Here is a 19,698-nt window from a genome sequence, read left to right on the forward strand (position 1 = left end):
CACAATTAAAGGGCACAAGCCAAATTAGCTATTTGTGGTCCAGACACTGCATTGCTGTGCAGGTGTATGTATGTATGTATGTGTGTGTGTATAATCAGTTCTATGTCTCTGCTCAGCTGCTCATATTTTCTCTTTCCCTCCCCTCTTCTTACAGATTTACCAACAGGATGGGAGGAAGGATACACATTCGAGGGAGCTCGCTGCTTCATCAAGTGAGTTGGAATGTGGTGATGAGAGAGAGAGAGAGAGAGAGAGAGAGAGAGAGAGAGAGAGAGAGAGAGAGAGAGAGAGAGAGAGAGAGAGAGAGAGAGAGAGAGAGAGAGAGAGAGAGAGAGAGAGAGAGAGAGAGAGAGAGAGAGAGAGAGAGAGAGAGAGAGAGAGAGAGAGAGAGAGAGAGAGAGAGAGAGCTCAGGCAGTGAGGGGCTGCTTTGTTTGGTGGGCAGGCACAGAGATTTCCCTCAGCTCTTATCAACGCCCACCTCTCTGCCCTGCTGCAGGAATTCTTAAATATCTCTGTTTGCCCTCCTGTAAAACAAACACACACACATACACATATGCACAAACAGGTAAACACGCACCAGTGGAGGGATTTTCTCAGGAGCCATTCTTTGCTGTCAGTAGGATGCAAGTTTGACAAGCAATTGTGACTCAGAGGCTGCTGCGCTGTGCTGAACAGGCTCTACTTGTTGGTGTCCTGCGTGTGTGCACATGTGTGTGCTGTGTGTGTGTTTTATATATGTGTGTCTAACGCCTCCAGGGTTATTAGCAACTCCGGCTCCAAGTGCCCATTTACGTACATATATTTTGTGGACCTGTTTGACGACAAAAACACCCTGCAGCTCTTAGCCTCGCATACACCCATAGCTGACACACACACACACACACACACACACACACACACACACACACACACACACACACACACACACACACATGCACTGAGGTTGCGAGGTGACACTTTCATTTGTTCTACCTACTTTTCCACCTAGTTTTCCTGCTGTTGCTCTCTGTGGCCATTTTGAGAGCAGCAGCTGACACATATGGTGAGCTAATATAGCCTCTCTATAAATAGCCCAGAACCGCTGCTCATTGGTATGTATGAATGCATGCAGAATGTGCACACATACACACCCTGCATGCATGCATGCATGCATGTATGCGTGCACAGGGACATGTAAATATACAAGCACAGTTACACATGTTAAGTGCTCACATGCAAACACGGCCGGTCCGTTAAAGGAGTCTCTGGAAGTGGACAGCTGTGAATGCAGCCAGAGCACGTTGAGGACGCGTTGGATCAGAACAGGACACAGTCAGAGGTGGTGCAGGGAGGCATGAAATGCGTGCAACAGTTGGGACTGATGGCAGGATTAACTAATTCAGACCCCCCACAACCTATGGCCATCAGTGCCTTGTGCATTCCCCTTCCCCACTTCACCTCCAAGTTGCCATTAATACGTCATAAAGTTGTAATTAAACACAACTTTATTGAGGAAGGTCTACCATATGGGCACTATATAACGTAAACTAAAGGTATTAAAACTAAACTTTTTACGAATTCTCTTATTTCAGTTTCTTAAAAGAGAATACTTTCTGGTTTCATTCCCCCTCTATGACAGTAAACTTTATATGTTTGAGTTGTGGACAAAACAAGACATTTGAGGACGTCATCTTGGGCTTTGGAAAACACTGATCGTCATTTTTCACCATTTTCTGACGTTTTTTAGAACGAACAACAAACCCATTAATCGAGAAAAATATCAATGGATTAAATGAAAATAGTCATTAGTTGCAGCCCTAATGCAGTGAAGCTGGAGCTTTAGACCTGACTCGACTGAACTCAACTTTATTGCCGATTTAAGAACTCAACCTGAGACCTGAAGGTATATGCTCTATACCATTCAATACTGACTGTTTGTTTTCCAGTATAATGCGAAAACAGCCAAAACTATGTTGAGACCATGTGGGCTTTGTAGCAGAACTCCAAATGGTCCTCAGGCAGACATTGCTTCATTTTATGAGGTTACTTTCCATAATCAAGGTTTGGCAGCACTGTTGAAGAATGAACGTAAATGCAGAGGTACCAGAAAACGACCTCAAGCCTCCTCTGTTTGTTTGCCTGAGCACAAATGTGTTTTTATTCCCTGAAGAACATGACCTGTGAGTAAGGGCTGAAGCTGGTCAATCATTGTCATTTTTGTACTAGTGTCTGTGCTTGGTGGCAGTTAGGATAGGCATTGATAGAAGAGATTAGGCCTGAGCTGACTCAGTCTGAACCGCACGCTAAGGATTCATGTTGCCACATATACAGTCATGAATACAATGAGCAGCAATTGACTGTGAACAATCGGGCTCAGTCTCAGATTCACTGAACAACACTGCATCATCACCACTTCTTCGAATCCTTTAAATTCCTCCCAAATTCCTGCAGAGTCACTTTTCTATCAGACCCATTATTGGAACATCCGTGGTGTTGAAGGACATGCTGCCCTCTGAATGGCCGTTGACAGGCGGTCACTCCCCAGGCTCAGTGTTTCGGGGATGGGGGTCAAAGGGCTCTTGCTCTTGTTTGATTTTGGATATGTTTCTGTCCTCGGTTGCATTGTAAGGCCTTTCGAGTTAACTCTAAATACCCCACGCTGGGGTAAACGGAGTCAGCTGAAATGTCATCACTTGGCAACGCTTGAAACCGCACTGCTTTTACGACAAACATTGACGCAATCTTAATTTGACAGCGTGCAAAGCCCTGGTGTCACTGTATCTCTTCAGTCCACACCACTGTTGTTTCAGAGAGAAGTGAAACATGGAGGGCTGGGCCACAGTTTTTCTTGGGCTGTTGTATGTTCCTCAGTGTTCAGGGACTGCTGCAGTGTCTTCCAAATGACTTTCAAAACATTGTTTTCTTTGATTGCCCAGATTTGGAAGTGCTGCCAAGCTTTTTAGCTCTGCACGGCTAACTAATTGCTCCTGCATTCACTCATGGCATGCAAGAGAAGTTTTGGCTTGGATTGAAACACACAGCTTCTCATGTGCCGCTATAGAATATATTTCACTTTCACTCAGGTGAACAATGCACAACATGGCTCTCAGGGAAATGAATCCAGCATGCAACTTACGTGGTTGTCCCATTGACTGCAGGAAAACATGAAGTAAATGATGTCACCCATTTGGCTTTTGGGGGAAATATTTAGGCTTTAGTGCTTACTGCTGCATTAGACAGTGGCTTTCATGCCTCTGAGTGATAGGCTGAGACACCCGTCATTCAAGGCCTAGCCATTTTTAAGCTTTAGTATCCAACTATGAAAGCAAGGAATCTCTGTATGTGTGTATGTCATTCTGTCTGTCCTTTGCATATCTCGAGAAGCGTTCATCCAATCTACTTCATGAACGCTTTATGCTATTGAAACCACATTTAGTGGACGTGTATAGATTTACCAATGCAAATTTTGGTACCAGTTGACCTATAGGTGGCGCTGTAACAGCATAACCTTACTATAAAGCAAGGAATCTCTTCATGTATTAGGGCTCTAGTCATTACTTAAAACAAAAAGTCGACTAATAGACGCATATATATATATATATATATATATTTCCCCCCAAGTATAGCCTCTGTGACGGAATAACATAATTCAACATAATTAATAACCATTATTTTACAAGTGCACACAGCCATGCACTATAAGTCTGCTGCCTGTTAATGACACCTGCAAAGTACACATGAATAGTCTAATACTAGCGTATAACAATAATAAAATGTATTTATCTCTGCTTTCAAACATTGGGCTAGGCTAACGCTACTTACATGTTTAAGATAGTGACCTTCTTGGGGTCATCCTTGTTCTTTTCAAAGTGATCCCATATTTTAGATGTCTTTCCCGACATGAACGGCTATTAATTATTAGCTGTCTAACCGCGATGTCGAAGGGACCTTCCGTGTAAAATAAAAACAAAACACTGACAGTGAGTGAGTGTCACGACTTCCTGTATGTAGCCCTTCAAATGAAATGCCCTCCAGCATTTTGGGCCAGCTGCCAGTCACATAGACATTAGTGTTAGACCTATAAATCAGCCGGCCAATATTATGCGGGCTGCTGCATTCGCTATTCGTTTTTTTCAGGCATTATTCACAGACAGGGACCACAGGCAGCTCCGTGTTGCTGGAGAGGCCTTTTTTAAGTTTAATAAATGTTCCTTTTTTAAAAAATTGACATTCGTAACATTTGTTATCATCTGTGTAATTTTTATGATATAAATTGAGGGAGCAAAAGTAGTATCAGCCCCAAATATTGGCTCAAGAAAATTGGCAGTCTGTATGGGTCATCGGATAAGGTTGAAAATCGGTATCGGCATCAGCCCTAAAAAATCCATATCAGTCAATCCCTACAAGACATGGCTCCAAATGTTGTCTTTTTTCTTGCCACCAATAGACTAATGAAATTTTGGTCGGCTAAAGATTTTTTGGTCGACCAGTGCTTGGTCGACTATTTGGGGGCAGCCCTAGTATGTATGTATGTATGTATATATGTATATATGACTGTCCTGCACATATCTCATTAACTGTTCATCGGTTCAATCAGTTGATTGGATGAGCAGTTATCAAGAACGCTGCAAGCAACAGTTCCGAGGGCCAAGCAATTGGCGAACAGGACTAGTCTGATAATGGAATCATAGCTTATCAACCTTTTGAAACTGACACTTTTTACTCTATTTACAGGCTTCTGGTAAATAATGCCATATATTGTTTATTTCTTGAGTAATTTGGGCTAATCAGAGATTCATCAGTTTGCATGCGAGTGTCGCAGTATTAAACATGTGCTGGTACAGCTTTTAAAAAAGATAAAAGTGGTATGCTTGTACAGATTAGATCAAAGTCAGTGTTCCAGGCACATTACAACCATCTCAATCTGTGTAAAACAATGTCTTGGTACTGTAAAAGCTCAAATTCATGTATTGCTTCATTTCTACAGTTTTATTTCTTTCCATTTGGCCTACACATGCTCTGTGTATTTTCATGATTTTTCACAGTGGACTGGGTGGGGCTATATTGGCCTGTATTTGTAGTAGCATCACTTCCCGTGGTGCGGGTATGACTCTGATAAGAAGAATTGTGAGATTGCACATTGGGGGGGTTTCTCTTTGACTTCCATGTAATCAGCCTATAAGAGGAACTGCAACTTCCACATTGTTTCACCACTCGGCTGCTGTCCATGTCAGCTCCGGAGCAAAGAAGTGGCTCCAAATGTCTTCCAAAAAGGGAAATGATCAACATGTGACTCTCACATCTCATCCCACTTTGCGTTATCTAAAACAACAGATCCAGCGGGCTACTGCTGTGCTGTATAAGTAGTTTAATGTGGATGAATAAGAGTTGGTTTAATATTTCACCATCAGAAGGAACTTGCAAAGGTCTGTCAAACAGTGATTTGAAAGATGATACTTCTACTCAGTTCTATCTATAACCCCTGACATGTACACTGCTGCAGCTGTTGTTGTAGGAGCAGTGGATGATTGTGAGAAGATGCAGAATCGGGGAGGTTTTATAGATGTGTAGGGTCAGATACAATACAGCAAATGTTGCAGTGAAGCTGGATGAAAAAAAACATGGCTGAATAAATATACAGCGAGCCCCGGGGCTCTGTAAAGAATCTTTCTCCATTCATTTATTCAGAATCACCCTTAAATTGGTCACCAGCCTGTTTATCTTGTTGGTCTCTTCTCTCAGTCTCTCAGCGTTTCTCTCTTCCTCTCTGCAGCACAGTGTCCCACTGGGTTGTACGAGTGGGACACTGTGCTTCCCACTACACTCTGCACACATTGGAGAGTACACGTGGGTTTTTATAAATGTGCACAATAATGAATTCCCAAGGAGGTTTGTAAAATAGCTCTTGAAAATCACTTTTTTTTTGTATTCTATCTGGTACAAGTTGCAGAACGATAGCCGTTGTGTAGGGATGTTGGAATTAACCAATTTTGCCATTACCTTGGTAAATGGCACAGTTTCATAACTGTTCAAATTGTAGAAGCTACGATCTAGTGTCCTGATTCCTGCATTGTTGCCCTGTGAAGACAAATCTCGCGACTGACGTTTATGTGTGCGCCAGTTTGTTCTTTGTGTGCGAGAGTCGTCGTGCCACTCAGCTGAAGTGTTGAGAAGAAAAGCCGTAAAAATGTCAGAGGGAGCCGACATTCCAGCTTATATAGTATCCTTCAAAAAGTGCCTGAAATCAGCAGCGTGGGCGCAATTTGGATCTTCAAAATGACCAGGGAGTTGTTGTAGAAGATGGATAGCTGATTTGCAAGTCTGCCATCAAATGTGAATGCAAAAGGTCCAACACATTGAACATGTTCCAGCATCTTCATGATAATCATCCAGCCCTTTATGCTAAAATCTGGGGTAGTAGTAGTAGTAGTAGTTCACATGCTACTGTTTTCTTTCTGAATCCAGCAGGGATATGTAGTAATTACCTGAATATAACTCCAGTCTGAGGAGAATTTGCTTAACCATCTATTTTAGATATAAAGTAGGCTGACATGGTTGATGTGCAGGAAAATAATGTTTGTGTCTCTTTTTCCTTCCATAGTGTTGAATCATAAATTACCTGATTAATAATTGTGAAAACGTGATATTTTCTCTGATTATAATTGTCATATCCAAACCTCACATCGTGACATCCCTAGTGTTGGGTATAAAGCAACCATAAATCCATAAATGAAAGACTGTGGCATCCATATTTGTTTGCTTTATGCGGCACACGGTATTATTAAGCACCAAGTTGCATATTTCCGACAAATCATAATAACAACTTGGAGGTTGACGTGTATTTACAAGTGGGAATAAAAGACTTTCATGTTGCATTATGTTAAATGTAGGATCCATACAAGTCTGAATCTGTCGCTCACAGGTTACGTTTAATTGTTCCTGTATTATTTGGTAATGAATGATGCTATTTGTGTTGTCCATTTCTTTCAAATAATAGACACTGATTTCTTCTGTGAGAGTAGCCTTGTGTGCACATTCCTTTTTATCAGATGCGTGTGCGTGTGTGTGCGTGTGTAGACCCTTTCTGCTTAGTGGGGGCCTCAGGTCTCAAATCCCAGGAGAAATCTGTGTGAAGCTTCTCTTTTTACATCTCTCTCTCCCCCTCTGTGCGTGTGTGTGTGTGTGTCTCTCTTGCTCTCCTGGTTGGAGCTGTTTGATGTTTGCTCCCTGCTTCACTGAGCACTCCTTAAAGCCTTTGCCAGCTGTGTGTACGTGGGCACTAAATAAGAACCTATCCTCTAAATCTGAATATATATGTGAGTGTGTGTGCCTGTGCGTGTGTGCGCAAACTTTGAGCTTGACCTCTCCTCTGAATGTGTTGGTGTATGAGCCTGGCAGGTATCAGAAGTTTGACCTTGCAGCTCTCACACTCCCAATGTGTGTGTGTGTGTGTGTGTGTGTGTGTGTGTGTGTGTGTGTGTGTGTGTGTGTGTGTGTGTGTGTGTGTGTGTGTGTGTGTGTGTGTGTGTGTGTGTGTGTGTGTGTGTGTGTGTGTGTGTGTGTGTGTGTGTGTGTGTGTGTGTGTGTGTGTGTGTGTGTGTGTGTGTGTGTGTGTGTGTGTGTGTGTGTGTGTGTGTGTGTGTGTGTGTGTGTGTGTGTGTGTGTGTGTGTGTGCTCCCTGATCTAGAAACAGATCCGTTCTGACTTTTGACTGTCCCTTTGCTTGACTATTGACATCCTTAAAATACACTATTAGATATGCACCAAATAACGTATTATTGCACCTGAGACACACACACACCTCCCCAGTCTTCTGCTGCCCCTCTGCGTAAGCGTGACTGTGGTGGTATGGGTGCAGGAGTTAGGAAGTGATATATAGCAGCAGAGATGAAGCTTGCTGTATTTGTGCATGATGAGCACAGCTGATGAGGACTAGTGATGGTGATAAATATCGGGGGAAGGACGCATGCAGGACGGCCACATAGCAACACATTAGTATCCACAGGGCAGTCGTGGATGCAGCTGATCCTCTTCACTGCAAACACGACGGATGGCAACACAGCGGAGCACAAAGATGGATTTTATTCCTAACTTGGGAACCTGTAACTTCATAACTTCATATTTATATGTTTGCTGGGATGTCAGTCCATCAATTCAGGCAGGGCTCTTTTTTCCCCAAGAAGCACATAAGTTGAGAAAAGTTGGTGTGCATAAAGAACTTTAAGGGTGTAAAAATAAAGTACTAGATTCCCTAAGAGCTATTTCAATTCACGTACATAGCTACATACATAGATACATCGCCCACTCATACGCACACATGCCCCTATAAAGGCATTTTTCTGTTCTCCTGAGAGCCGGCTATGGTTGTGAGAATATCGATTGTTTTGTCTTAGTTTCTTTTCTTGGATTTTGCAGTTATTTCTGCAAAGGTAGAAGCACAATGACGGTTGTAGTTCTTCAAAGAAAAGGGGTAGAGAGGATGTCAGTGGGATGGTTGGGCATTCTGTCTTCTACTATCAGTCAACAATAGTTTGCTCTAACTCTGGCCATGTTGTTTTGAAACGGTCTGAGCGTATTCATGCTCGCCAGAAGAAGAAGAACTCCCTGCATATTGATGCTGTTATTAGCGGGGTTCTTAGAGGGGCTGGAAATTACTTGGAAAAACACTTGAATTTTAATGTGTAATTTTCAAGGTTTGATGAGTGCTTGGATTTTAGATAAAGTGCTTGAAACTGCTGAAAATGTAGGTTGTATAGGAACATAAGTCTAATTACAAACAGGTGACACATTTATAAATGTGTTTTTAATGTATCACCCTTCTGTAGAATGTAACAAAACATCATTTTGGTTGTTTATAGCAAAATAACATCTTATTCAATGTGACGAAGACGTGAAATAATCACTATTGAGCATTGAACTTCATATAAATATGTAATTTACCAGATCTGTAAGCTGCTGGAAAAGCTTGAAATGCAGTTCAGTCGTGGAGGAGACAATGGGAAAAAGTAGGGCATGACCAACAAATGATTTTAGAGGGGAAAAATGTACTATATGGCGATATGGCGGCTGATATAGTGGATTTTTAAATGGAATGAAAAACGTCCTTTTCTATGTAGATTGTGCAGTGATTTCACACCAATATGCCTCTGCAAAGCTACTCAGAAGTTGCTTCCCTAAACAAATAACTTTATTAAAGAATATTTAACATTGATATACATTATATGGTGTATATCAAATGTATTATATTGTCAACCAATTCTGAATTAAAATAAAGATAAAATAATAACACAGTTATCTTCATCATGTTCAGTATCAGTCAATTGATGACCATTTAGGTTAAATCACCCCAACCAGAATTTTCCCCATTATATGTTCTGTAACAAAAATGATCATATTGGAAAGCATACATGCTGATACTGATATCTTTATGACTGGCCAAAAATATCAGTGAGACGATATTATTTACTCCAGCTCCTGCTACATACTGTCACATGTCAAAAAGCATCCCATGGCTCCATTTTCACTTTAATTATTCGACTGAAAGACAACAGTGAAGCCTCTGCTGGAGAATAGACATTCCTGTAGTGTTTAGGGTGCTGTCCTGCACTTAGAGGAGAGAAAATAAACACAGACATTACCTGAATGTTTATGGGAAATGTAATTAAACTAGTAATTCCAGCTACAGTTTGCACAGGCACATGCATAACAATGCAGCAAAGCACACTTTGGATATGAATAAAAAATGATCCGCTGTATACTGAAACTCACTAGCTTGGGGTGCTTATTTAAACATATCACGACGGAAGAGATGTCATGAGTGTGATGAGGGTTCGGGGTTAGAGGTCAGAACTTTATGTCTGACTTCACCAACTCTGACATGCAGCTGAATTTTGACCTCTGCAGTGGGAGAGTTAACAAACAGGGCATGGTCTGGGGAGTTGTCATTCGGACTGAACTATGTGGAGATGAAAGAGGTTTTTAGCTGTGTTGCTGAGCCTCCTGATACTCCAGCCCTCTGCTAACACAGACAGATGAATAAAAAATGAAGAGAAAGGGACTGAGGAATGAAATGAAAGAGAATCTGAGTAACCTGGAGCTGACACTGTGAAGAGAGGAGGGGTGGTAGTCATGTCAGGCCACTCAGCTGTCTCTCCCTATTTCTCTTCCATTTTCACTGTGTCTACATTTCTCTCTCCCTCTCTTCTGTGCCTTTGTGTATGTGTCTTTGGTTTTGCTAGGCAGCTGCTCAGTGCTTTGGGAACACCACAAAATAAACAGTTAGAGTAACATGAACATAGCCTTGTTGCTTTCCGCCCACCAGAAACACAACTTCATGCATGCACTGCAGCAGCAGCCCAGTCTGACTCACCGTGTAAAACTCAATGATGCTCAGCAGACAATAAAACTTTCTCCTTTCAGTGTGGATGTGTGCTGGCATGTGTTCATGCAGAGATGTCTGAAAGCACTTCACAGAATTTATTCTGCAAACATACATTTCTTTTATTACAATAAGTACATTTCATTTGAATAAAACATTGTAAAAGTGCTGGACAACATCTTTTAGAACTTGTTTCTGCAGCCTACACATAACATCATTTTTCACATTGTTTTCAGCACCGTTGCTTCCTGGTTTATTCAATTTCCGGTTCAGAAACCACTGCCACGGAGGAGCATGCGCAGAAACGAAACCCAATTAAAATCCGGGAAGGCTGTTTACATGCACGAATAATCAGGGTACTGAAGGAGTTTTCTAGGTCTGGTAACCGGGGTTCCTATTTTACCCGGGGTAAGGTGTTTACATGGTGTTTGAGAAACCACAGTATGCCCTTAAGTTGGGTTTTGAAACTGCATGTAAATGCACTGAGTATTGGATTATCCAACAGAAAATATTTAATCAAAAAATCTTGTTGTCTTAGTCTTAGGCCTCAGGTAACTGCTTGTATGTATCCTGGATGTGTGTTAGAAAGAAGATACACCTGAATCTGTGACCAGTTGTATTGTGGGTAATGTAGGCATACCAGGCAGAGAATATGCCTCAAATAAAAGGACGGTATCCCCTGTTCTGCTGCATCAATTTTGAGTAAAGTAGACGATAAAGCAGGGTGTACTTTATGGCCGGGCTGCAGCAAGATTGAAATAGCCGTGAAATTGTTTTTGTGGTATCGTTTTAGAACTTTGACCCCTCACAATGTGTTTTGACTCGATCATCGTTTGGTGGCTGCACCTTGCCAACAAAGTTAGCTAAATAGCTCTAGCGTTAGCTGGTAAATTAAGGGAATGCGTTTTCAACCGGTTCTGTGTCACTTCTGTACATGCAGATGAACAGCACCAGCACTAAGAGCTCCCTGCTCACCCTGTGGCAAAAGTCCACCGGATGATTGGTTGAAAATCGGTGAAAGTTTTCTTGAATGCTTTGAAACAACACTGAATTAGCGCTTCTCCTTAGTTCTGCCATCTTATCCAAATATGGTCACTTCTGGCTCCAAAATACCAAGATGGGGTAGGCCAACAGGAGTCCACAAACCAATGGGTGACATCCAGTGTCCAACTTGGCGACACTCTCACTAAATCTATCAACTTTACCAAATCCTATGGTGCCTTTTTTTGTCAAAAGCAACTAATCTAGCAACTTTTTTAGGTGTTATTGTAGACTTTTGTGGTGTTTGGAGACTCTGATGTGAAAGCACATATCACTCTGCAGTTACGGTCCTCAACGAGGAGTGGGTACTTAATGAGCTCCTCCACATATGTGTAGCCGCCACTGATCCAGGATGTAAATAGTACTGTGTGTGTTCATCTGTGTGTACACCTCACACATTGAAGCTCACACAGTGAAGTCACATTTATGTGCTTACGTACAGTATGCATACTTAAATATGCACTTGCACGACTGCATGTCTGTGCTCAAAGGTATGGCAGGTGTATACAACAGCGCATCAGCATGCAGAGACACACTGATGAGCACAGAACAGGTTTGAGAGCAAACAAGGACAGAATACTGAGAGTCAGGACATGTCTGGTTTGAGCAAGTAGCAGTGCCTTCTTTGCATTGTCATTGCTCTGACTATTGGCAGTTTGTATCTCATTTTAATCCAAAAGTGCTCAAAATGTATCCTCTCGAAGCTACAGTGTATTGAACAAGTTTATATTTGCCACAGGATTTCAGTTTGTAACACAACCAGTTGGAACAAAGGAGCCTTATCTTCCATATCATTGAACTTCAGATGATAACCTCATTACCCAACCTACTGAGCAGCAATTTTAACTGGATTCTGTAACTGCATGGCCCATGTTTCATCTCGCATTTATTCAGAAACTGCTTCTATTGGTCATGGATGAGTGATATGATGTATGGATATTTTTACATCAATGTGACAAGGTACTTGGAATTTTTCAGGTATTTAATTCACTGGATTAACCATAAACAGCCATTCCGATCAGGCTATTATATTTATAATCCGTTAACTTCTTGGATTCTGAAAAAAATGTAGTGTATTATCATATACTGTATGTTGTTGTCACAAAATAAGATTACACATTCTGATTGATCCATATAATCTATGACTATTAGACTGCTAAAGATCATTTTTATTATGGCTTAGTATATGTGTATTATTATTAGTACTGGCAGAGCAGAGCAGTGAGTGTAAGAAAGCTTTGTCTTGGTGTCAGAGTGAAGGAGAGAAGCCAAGTTAATAAGATTATCACAGTAAGTGAAACAGAATCTGAGTGTTAGGATTCTTATTGTGGACTGTTGACTTCAAGCACTAGATTTGCACTGAAGAGTCTGCCTTCATAAGCATGACAATATCTTCAATGTTTGTTTTGACCTTGATATAGTGCAAACATCCATCCATCCATCCATCCATCCATCCAATGGGGTTATACTAGGCCCCAGGAAGTGTGCTGGGCTTTTAAGCCAATTAGACATAGTGGCCAAACTGTGTAATTGCAAGTATCGGGTCCGTCACATGATGTCATTGGCCGTAGAAAACGTTTTCCCATTGACTTACATGGCAAAAGAGACGTTACATAGATACAGTAGATCTTTATTTTTTTACAAGCATCACAACCCCCCAGATATCACATCACTATAAGAATTTGATACATTCAGCCCGATAATATTTGAACAGTCTAGAAGAGCCACATGGTTGAATCATTTAATCCCTGTTCAAGTTAGCCAGAGTGTTAAGCTGGAATCAGCCCGCTCAAAGTCTCTAGTACGCCTGCTCTATGGGCCCCATAATGCGGAAATAGTGCTGATCATCCAGGTATTTTTAAGACGGCAGTTGAACCTTTCCTAGGAATAAATGGGGCACCTTGAACGCTGTATCCGCTTCTATTTATGCATCCATGGCTCATACATGTAGTTTTATGTGTGTGTTTCTTAATGCAAGATGATCTGAGGCTTCACTAAAGGGAAGTGCGAGCGCCAAAAGTAATGTGTGTGTGTGCATATTTACAAGCCAGTGGTCAGAGTATTCACCCCGTGGTGAACAGATGCAGAGAGAGATAGGACGAGAGGAAATGGTGAGCACGAAGAAGCAGAGGGAAAGAATGGATAAGACAGGACATGTCACTCCGTCATACATTCTGCAGGTGTTTCCATCTTAACAAGCAATGCGGACAACTGTGACGGCAAGGACGTGTGTGTGTGTGTGTGTGCATGTGCGTGCGTTTCCATAGTTATAACTAGCACTGCAATATCAATTCAGGGTTTTTTTTTAGGGGCAGACAGTTCCTAGAGTAAGTGGGTCGTTGGCTGGGTGGGGCAGATCTACTAATAGTTTCCTGTGCAATTTAAACACACAAACAAACACACACACACACACACACACACACACACACACACACACACACACACACACACACACACACACACACACACACACACACACACACACACCGTTAAAGAGTTTGAGTGAATTGATATGACCTTTAGCGTCTGACAGCTTGTGGTTGTGTTTTTGGATCCCTCTCAGATGAAACATGCTCTGTAGTGAATTCAAACGAGGACTTGTGTGAGGATTGTAAAAACTGTAGTTTGACGATCTAAAGTAGGAATCATCCCTAAAGGGAGGACTGGGCAACTGCAGGAGCAACACAAGATCACAACACTGAGTGTGTTTACATAAATGGCGATATTCTGATGTTAATCTATCTTTTGTGCTGTGATTTGTCATGGACATTCTTTATCATTTTCTGTACAGATCAATTTAAATAAGTAGAATAATTGTTGGCAGAAGCAATCATTTTCTGTTCATCTTAACCTTATAAAGTTGATGGTTTGAAAGCATTTGTAGCTTGTCAACACCTCCATGTGTCATTTGCGTTCTGGATAACATTCAGAAGTTCTTCTTTTTAATGAAACCCCAGGTGTAGGATTTGAACATTTCTGGGTTTGGCAACTCAAGTGGTAATTTAAAAGATGCTGCAATCACATCAAAATGCTATGCATTGATATTCCCATAATCACACCGCATTGCCATTTTAGTTAACACAGAAGCTGTTAGTATTTGCTTGGAGCAGTTCATTTAAAATGTTTCTTAATGATCCAAGGAATCTGCCAATTTAAGAATGATTTATGTTACAACAGCTGAATCTAGAGCATCTCACCCAGGCTGGTTGAATCACTATGCGCCCATTTTAAGTCCTGCCTACTGAGCTGATTGGTCGATCGTTTCTCCCTCACCAGACCTGCATGGATGTGGGTTTACATAAATAGCCTATTTCTAAATTGAGGATAGTAAAAGATCTATTTTGTTTTGTATGTATATAAGCCATTGTAGAGGACAAATGTTAAAAAAGAGAATGACCATAAATATATATACAAGCAGTAACTGATGTATGAACATGTTTGTTAATGAGTTTGTCTGGATTTTTGCTGGACTGAAGTCAATTAGATTTTGGTAGTGATCCACACCTGTAAGTTCCACTATTAAACAATTACTGAATGGCGCCATAACTGTGAAACTAATGGAGATAGAGGCTTATTCTAACTCCTAAGGGGATATGTGCAGAGTCAAGGAATCACTTCAACTTCAAACCGAAACCATAGGAATGATGTGTTGGAATGATGAATGAATAGTTGAGTGTTGGCAGAGGTTTGCCTTCTGGTTTGAAAGAGTGGGCTTTGCTTTTTGTTTTTGTATGAATATTTCACTTTAAAATGATACTCCCAGACTTCTGCAGCTTGTTCTTTGTTCCATGTGTGGGTGACTGCATCCCTCACGCTGTCTCTGCTGACACCCATCAAACGTCTGACCTTGAAACGGGAATGGTCTCGCGGCAGAGGGAGTCGCAGACCCCTAAAGACACAGCTAACCCCATTTAACCTGACACTCTCTGGAAATGACCTTCCTGTTCCCGGTCTGTTGATCAGAGGCGTCCAGATTATGTGCATGTAGGCTGCTGATACTCTGACAAGGGCCTGGCTGATATGGGATTATTGAGAGTGACCCTCAGCAATATGATAACCACCCTGTGTTTTACCATGATCAGTAAGGTTTACGCTTTGCAAACTCTAAAACGTATGCAAGCCAGCATGTAACCAGTGCTGCACCATGTGAGGAGCGTGACTTTGCTACAGAGACTGAAACCCTGCAGAGAAGATGTCTGGATTATTATGGGAGACCACAGTTTATTTCCTGTTTCTGTCACTTTCAGTGCCTGTTTACTGTCATCTCTTCCCACAATCATTTCAAAATCATTTCATAACCTTAACCAAGAAGTTATTATTGCAACCATGTCAGCAAAGGTTTCCTTTTTTAATAATTACTGTATATACCGTATATATATATATATATATATATATATATATATATATATATATTATATATCATTATGGTAATATATATATATATATATTATATATATTATTATGGTAATGGTGATTGTTTTTGAAAGGCAATGACAAATGATGTGTTCCTGCCAACACTGAAAACTGCAATAGTGTTTGTTTCAAAAGGCAACCAAACACTTTATTTTGTCACAGCTTGGAAGACTTCAGATAAAATTACACTTAATCACTTAATGAATATTTATAAAGTGCAATTTCAAAGTTGGTGTGAGTTCTGTTATGTTTGTTTCAGATTTTCACAAAATGTTAGCAATCTGATAGAAATTGATGTGAAGCATGCTGATCTGACGGATGGCACAGCGGTTTCCACTTTAGATTCCTGAACAGTTTCATGCTTCCACTGACTTATCTGTTTGGGATCAATGTTAAAGTCACATGAAAACATTTATCTGTGACATGTTAAACATTGACAGGTGTATGTTTCACTGTATAAGGGCTTTATCATTCATCCGGTCATGACTATCTTCAGACGAACGCAGTTACGTTGTGTTGTACTACCATGGGTGTGTTGCGTCATGGGTCATTTGTTAAAGGGTTAATGAAGAAAACTGAAGAGACAATAAGATTGGCTTTCTCCCTGTGAGTTTATTTCCAAATCATGTCCTTGCGAGGAAGGCCGTCTACAAGATGCCTGCACAATCGGCTACCGTCTGAGGCAGAGTGCCCCGAAGGTCAGGTTCTGTAGAATTTAAATACAGATAGCGCAAACAGCCCAGCTGGCATGACGTTTACAGCAACATATCAGAACACAAGGTCCTGACTTGTCCTGTGTTTTGAGTTGCACAAAGTCATAATTATAAATTTCCATCACAGTTGGTCTTAAAATGGGGTGTGATCAGGCACATTGTTTGTCCTATTGCTATCTTAAAGAGGAATCATTCAGATAGTAAGATTAGTGATCCACAGACTGCAGTTATAGCTGTAGCTTTGGGGTAAATCCATGGATCGCACGGGCCATAAAAAGTAAGCGGATGTGTGAAATAATATGTCATTAATTAGGAGACTATTAATCACATTTTCTAAAATGTTAGCAGAGCTGCTGTCCACTGCTGCTTGTGCGCATTTTACGCATGATGAACTTCCTTGCTGATTTCAGAAGCTAAACATTTAGTTCTGTTTCATCTGTCAAGTTTATAACTGCAGATTTTAGTTTTGCTGCTCAAATGGCCCACAATTGTTTACTGCGCATGGAATTGTTTACACTCAAAGTAGAAAACCCCTATGTGCTGTAGCAATACAATTTACAATTTAAAAAGCAACAGGGACTGGTAGAGGGGGAGTGAAATTTATTCATACGAGTGGGCAGCGAGATGATGATTTAGGTGTACAAGTTGATTTGGATGGCATCAAAGCAATGTGCATCATGCTTGTTACACGCACACACACACACACACACACACACACACACACACACACACACACACACACACACACACACACACACACACACACACACACACACACACACACACACACACACACACACACACACACACACACACACACACACACACTCACACACACACACACACACAGGAACATGCAGCAGCACCTTTTCTCACTTAAATGGGTTATCAGTGTATTTGCTCATATGCAGTCAAATGGAGTTGTTGATGGAACAGAGGACTGTGAGACAGGGGGCGGTCCGCAGCTCAAAAACCGCTGGCTTTTTTCACAAATCCGCTGCAGCTACACCTGGCTTATAAAGGGAACGGGATATGACAGTCTGACTGTGGTTTTAATTTGTGTCAAGCCCAGTACACACCTATGGTTAATTATGAGACTTAATACAACCTTTGCCTTTAATTAGTGGCCCAAATAATCGCTGTCTAACTAGCAAATGTGTAAATGAATGCGCCCTAATTGCACTTGTGCCATGCACTTTAGGCCAAGAGCCATACAGTAGATCATGTAAATAGGGCCCTACGTCTCATTTAGTAAAATGAGCTTGATCCACGTCACACATCACCGTGCTTATGTGACACTGCAGTCTTGGAGCTGACAGTTTCTGATGAAGCTGTCAAAGCAGCTCAATACTTTCGCTCATAACTACTAAGAAAAGTCTTTGACTCCTTTCTTTTCACACACAATCCTACATTACCCAATCACTATCAGCCTCAAAAACACACACTGTTGCTTTAAAAGTAATGAAGCGCTTGGACTCTAAAACCAGGCATTGATGCCTCTAAGAAACTGTTCATGACTAAACTTGAGGCTGTTGAGGTGAGGAGGATTGATTGAACTGAGTCTGTGTCTGCTGCTCAGTGAAGGAGCAACTCATTGAGGCAGGATGGCTCTGCAGAGAGAGAGCTCGATCACATCGCTCCGTCCGTCTTTCTCACAACAGTTTGCACTACCGGTTGCTCCAGACTGAAGTCTCTGCAGTACAGCTTATCAAAAAATACAAAGACATAAAAGTTGGCAATGTTGGCCTGTTGTGAATGTCAGATTTATAATCTTCTTGATTTATACTTTAATCGGGCAGTGTCTGAGTGGAATCATACATTTTAGAAAGTATTTTATTTTGGATCCAAGACGCCTGCTTGTCTTTCTACAAGTGGTTTCCTTCTCAGGTTAAAGCATTTTTAAGATTTTCAGAAGCCCGAAGAGGTGAAAAGCTAAATCACAAAATAATCGACATGATTTTGTGCAACAGAAGCATCAGGTGACATACAGCAGTCTCCACATTTTATTTTTTCAGTCTACAGGAAAAAGTTTTGATCGGGCTGTTTTATTTCTGGGAAACATGGTGCTAGAGTTCACTGCTGTGAAAACAGTTTGTGGTTGGTCATTTGGAAAAGTAGTTCATAGGCTCACAGTTGTGTACACAAAGTTAGTTGTGTAATTTGAGAACGGAATGCGGTCTTAGTATCAGGTTTCATGTTGTGGATTGTTGTCTCTGTTTACATTTGGTTTCAGGATGAACCTTTTAAGTGCTTCCTGTTTCCTGATGGTTGTTAGCCTGAGGGCACGCCACCTCACCCGACCCTTGGATTCTCAGAGACCACTCAACACTGCATCAAGATCAAAAGTTTCCAGAGCGGTTGTGAATATTTTATTGATATTACATGATGAAGATCACAAAAGAGCAGAATTCTACAACTGTCCCTCCATAGAGAACACCACCATGTTCTCATCGAATCTTTGAGAGTTCAAAGAGAACTGATCCGAGTACTGTTTGTCAGCACTTAACCCAAATGTCACTCTGGTAGACTAGATCATTCAGATTTTATAAACATGATAGACTGATAGTATTTTGATGCAAAAAATGAATGCAAACAGATGATGAACAGCTGGAGATATCTTAGAAAGAAGTGGAATTTCAACATAATGTCTCACTTTTCAACTGGATTCTGATCATGTGGCCGCAAAATATTCTAATACTTAATTAATAGCACTGAAAGGGGCTGTGAACTTGAAGCAAATTTGTTTCCCATCTACTTCTGTGAAGAAATGGAAACTGCTCCGTTTTTCTTAGAAAACCTGACCGTGTCCCCTTTTCTCCTTTATTACAAAGACATTTTCCACCTGCAGCTCTTGCATGAGTAGCCTACGCTTGACAGTGTAGCCTGTACATAAGCATGTGGGATCTATAATAGTGTATTCAGCATAGGGCCTGCCACACTTATTAGGACAGTGTGACCCCCACGGGAGTAATAGGAATATTGAAAAATTGGAATTAATGACTTCTCTGCAATTTTCACACTTTGCAAAGTCATCCAGTGGGATTAGACCCTATGGTGGGTTGTTTCAGGCCCTAGGGCCGTATGTTTGACACCCCTGTTGTAAACGGTGAAAATGTATAACAATGGTCTTAAAATGCATTTCCTCAGTGGTCTTCCAGCACACTCACACAGTC

General features: G+C 41.2%; 1 protein-coding gene across 4 annotated transcripts in view; it reads left to right on the forward strand.

The window, feature by feature from the left end:
* The window catches only part of LOC310962756 (pleckstrin homology domain-containing family A member 5-like), a 207,314-nt gene that overhangs the window by 939 nt on the left and 186,677 nt on the right, over positions 1-19,698 (forward strand). For all 4 annotated transcript variants that reach the window (XM_083935313.1, XM_083935315.1, XM_083935316.1 and 1 more), the window contains exon 3: positions 155-212. In XM_083935313.1, coding sequence (XP_083791439.1) covers positions 155-212 — 58 coding nt within the window. The remainder of the gene's footprint in view (positions 1-154; positions 213-19,698) is intronic.

The sequence above is a fragment of the Echiichthys vipera genome, assembly GCF_963691815.1.
Source record: "Echiichthys vipera genome assembly, chromosome: 20".
Classification (NCBI taxonomy): Eukaryota; Metazoa; Chordata; class Actinopteri; order Perciformes; family Trachinidae; genus Echiichthys; species Echiichthys vipera.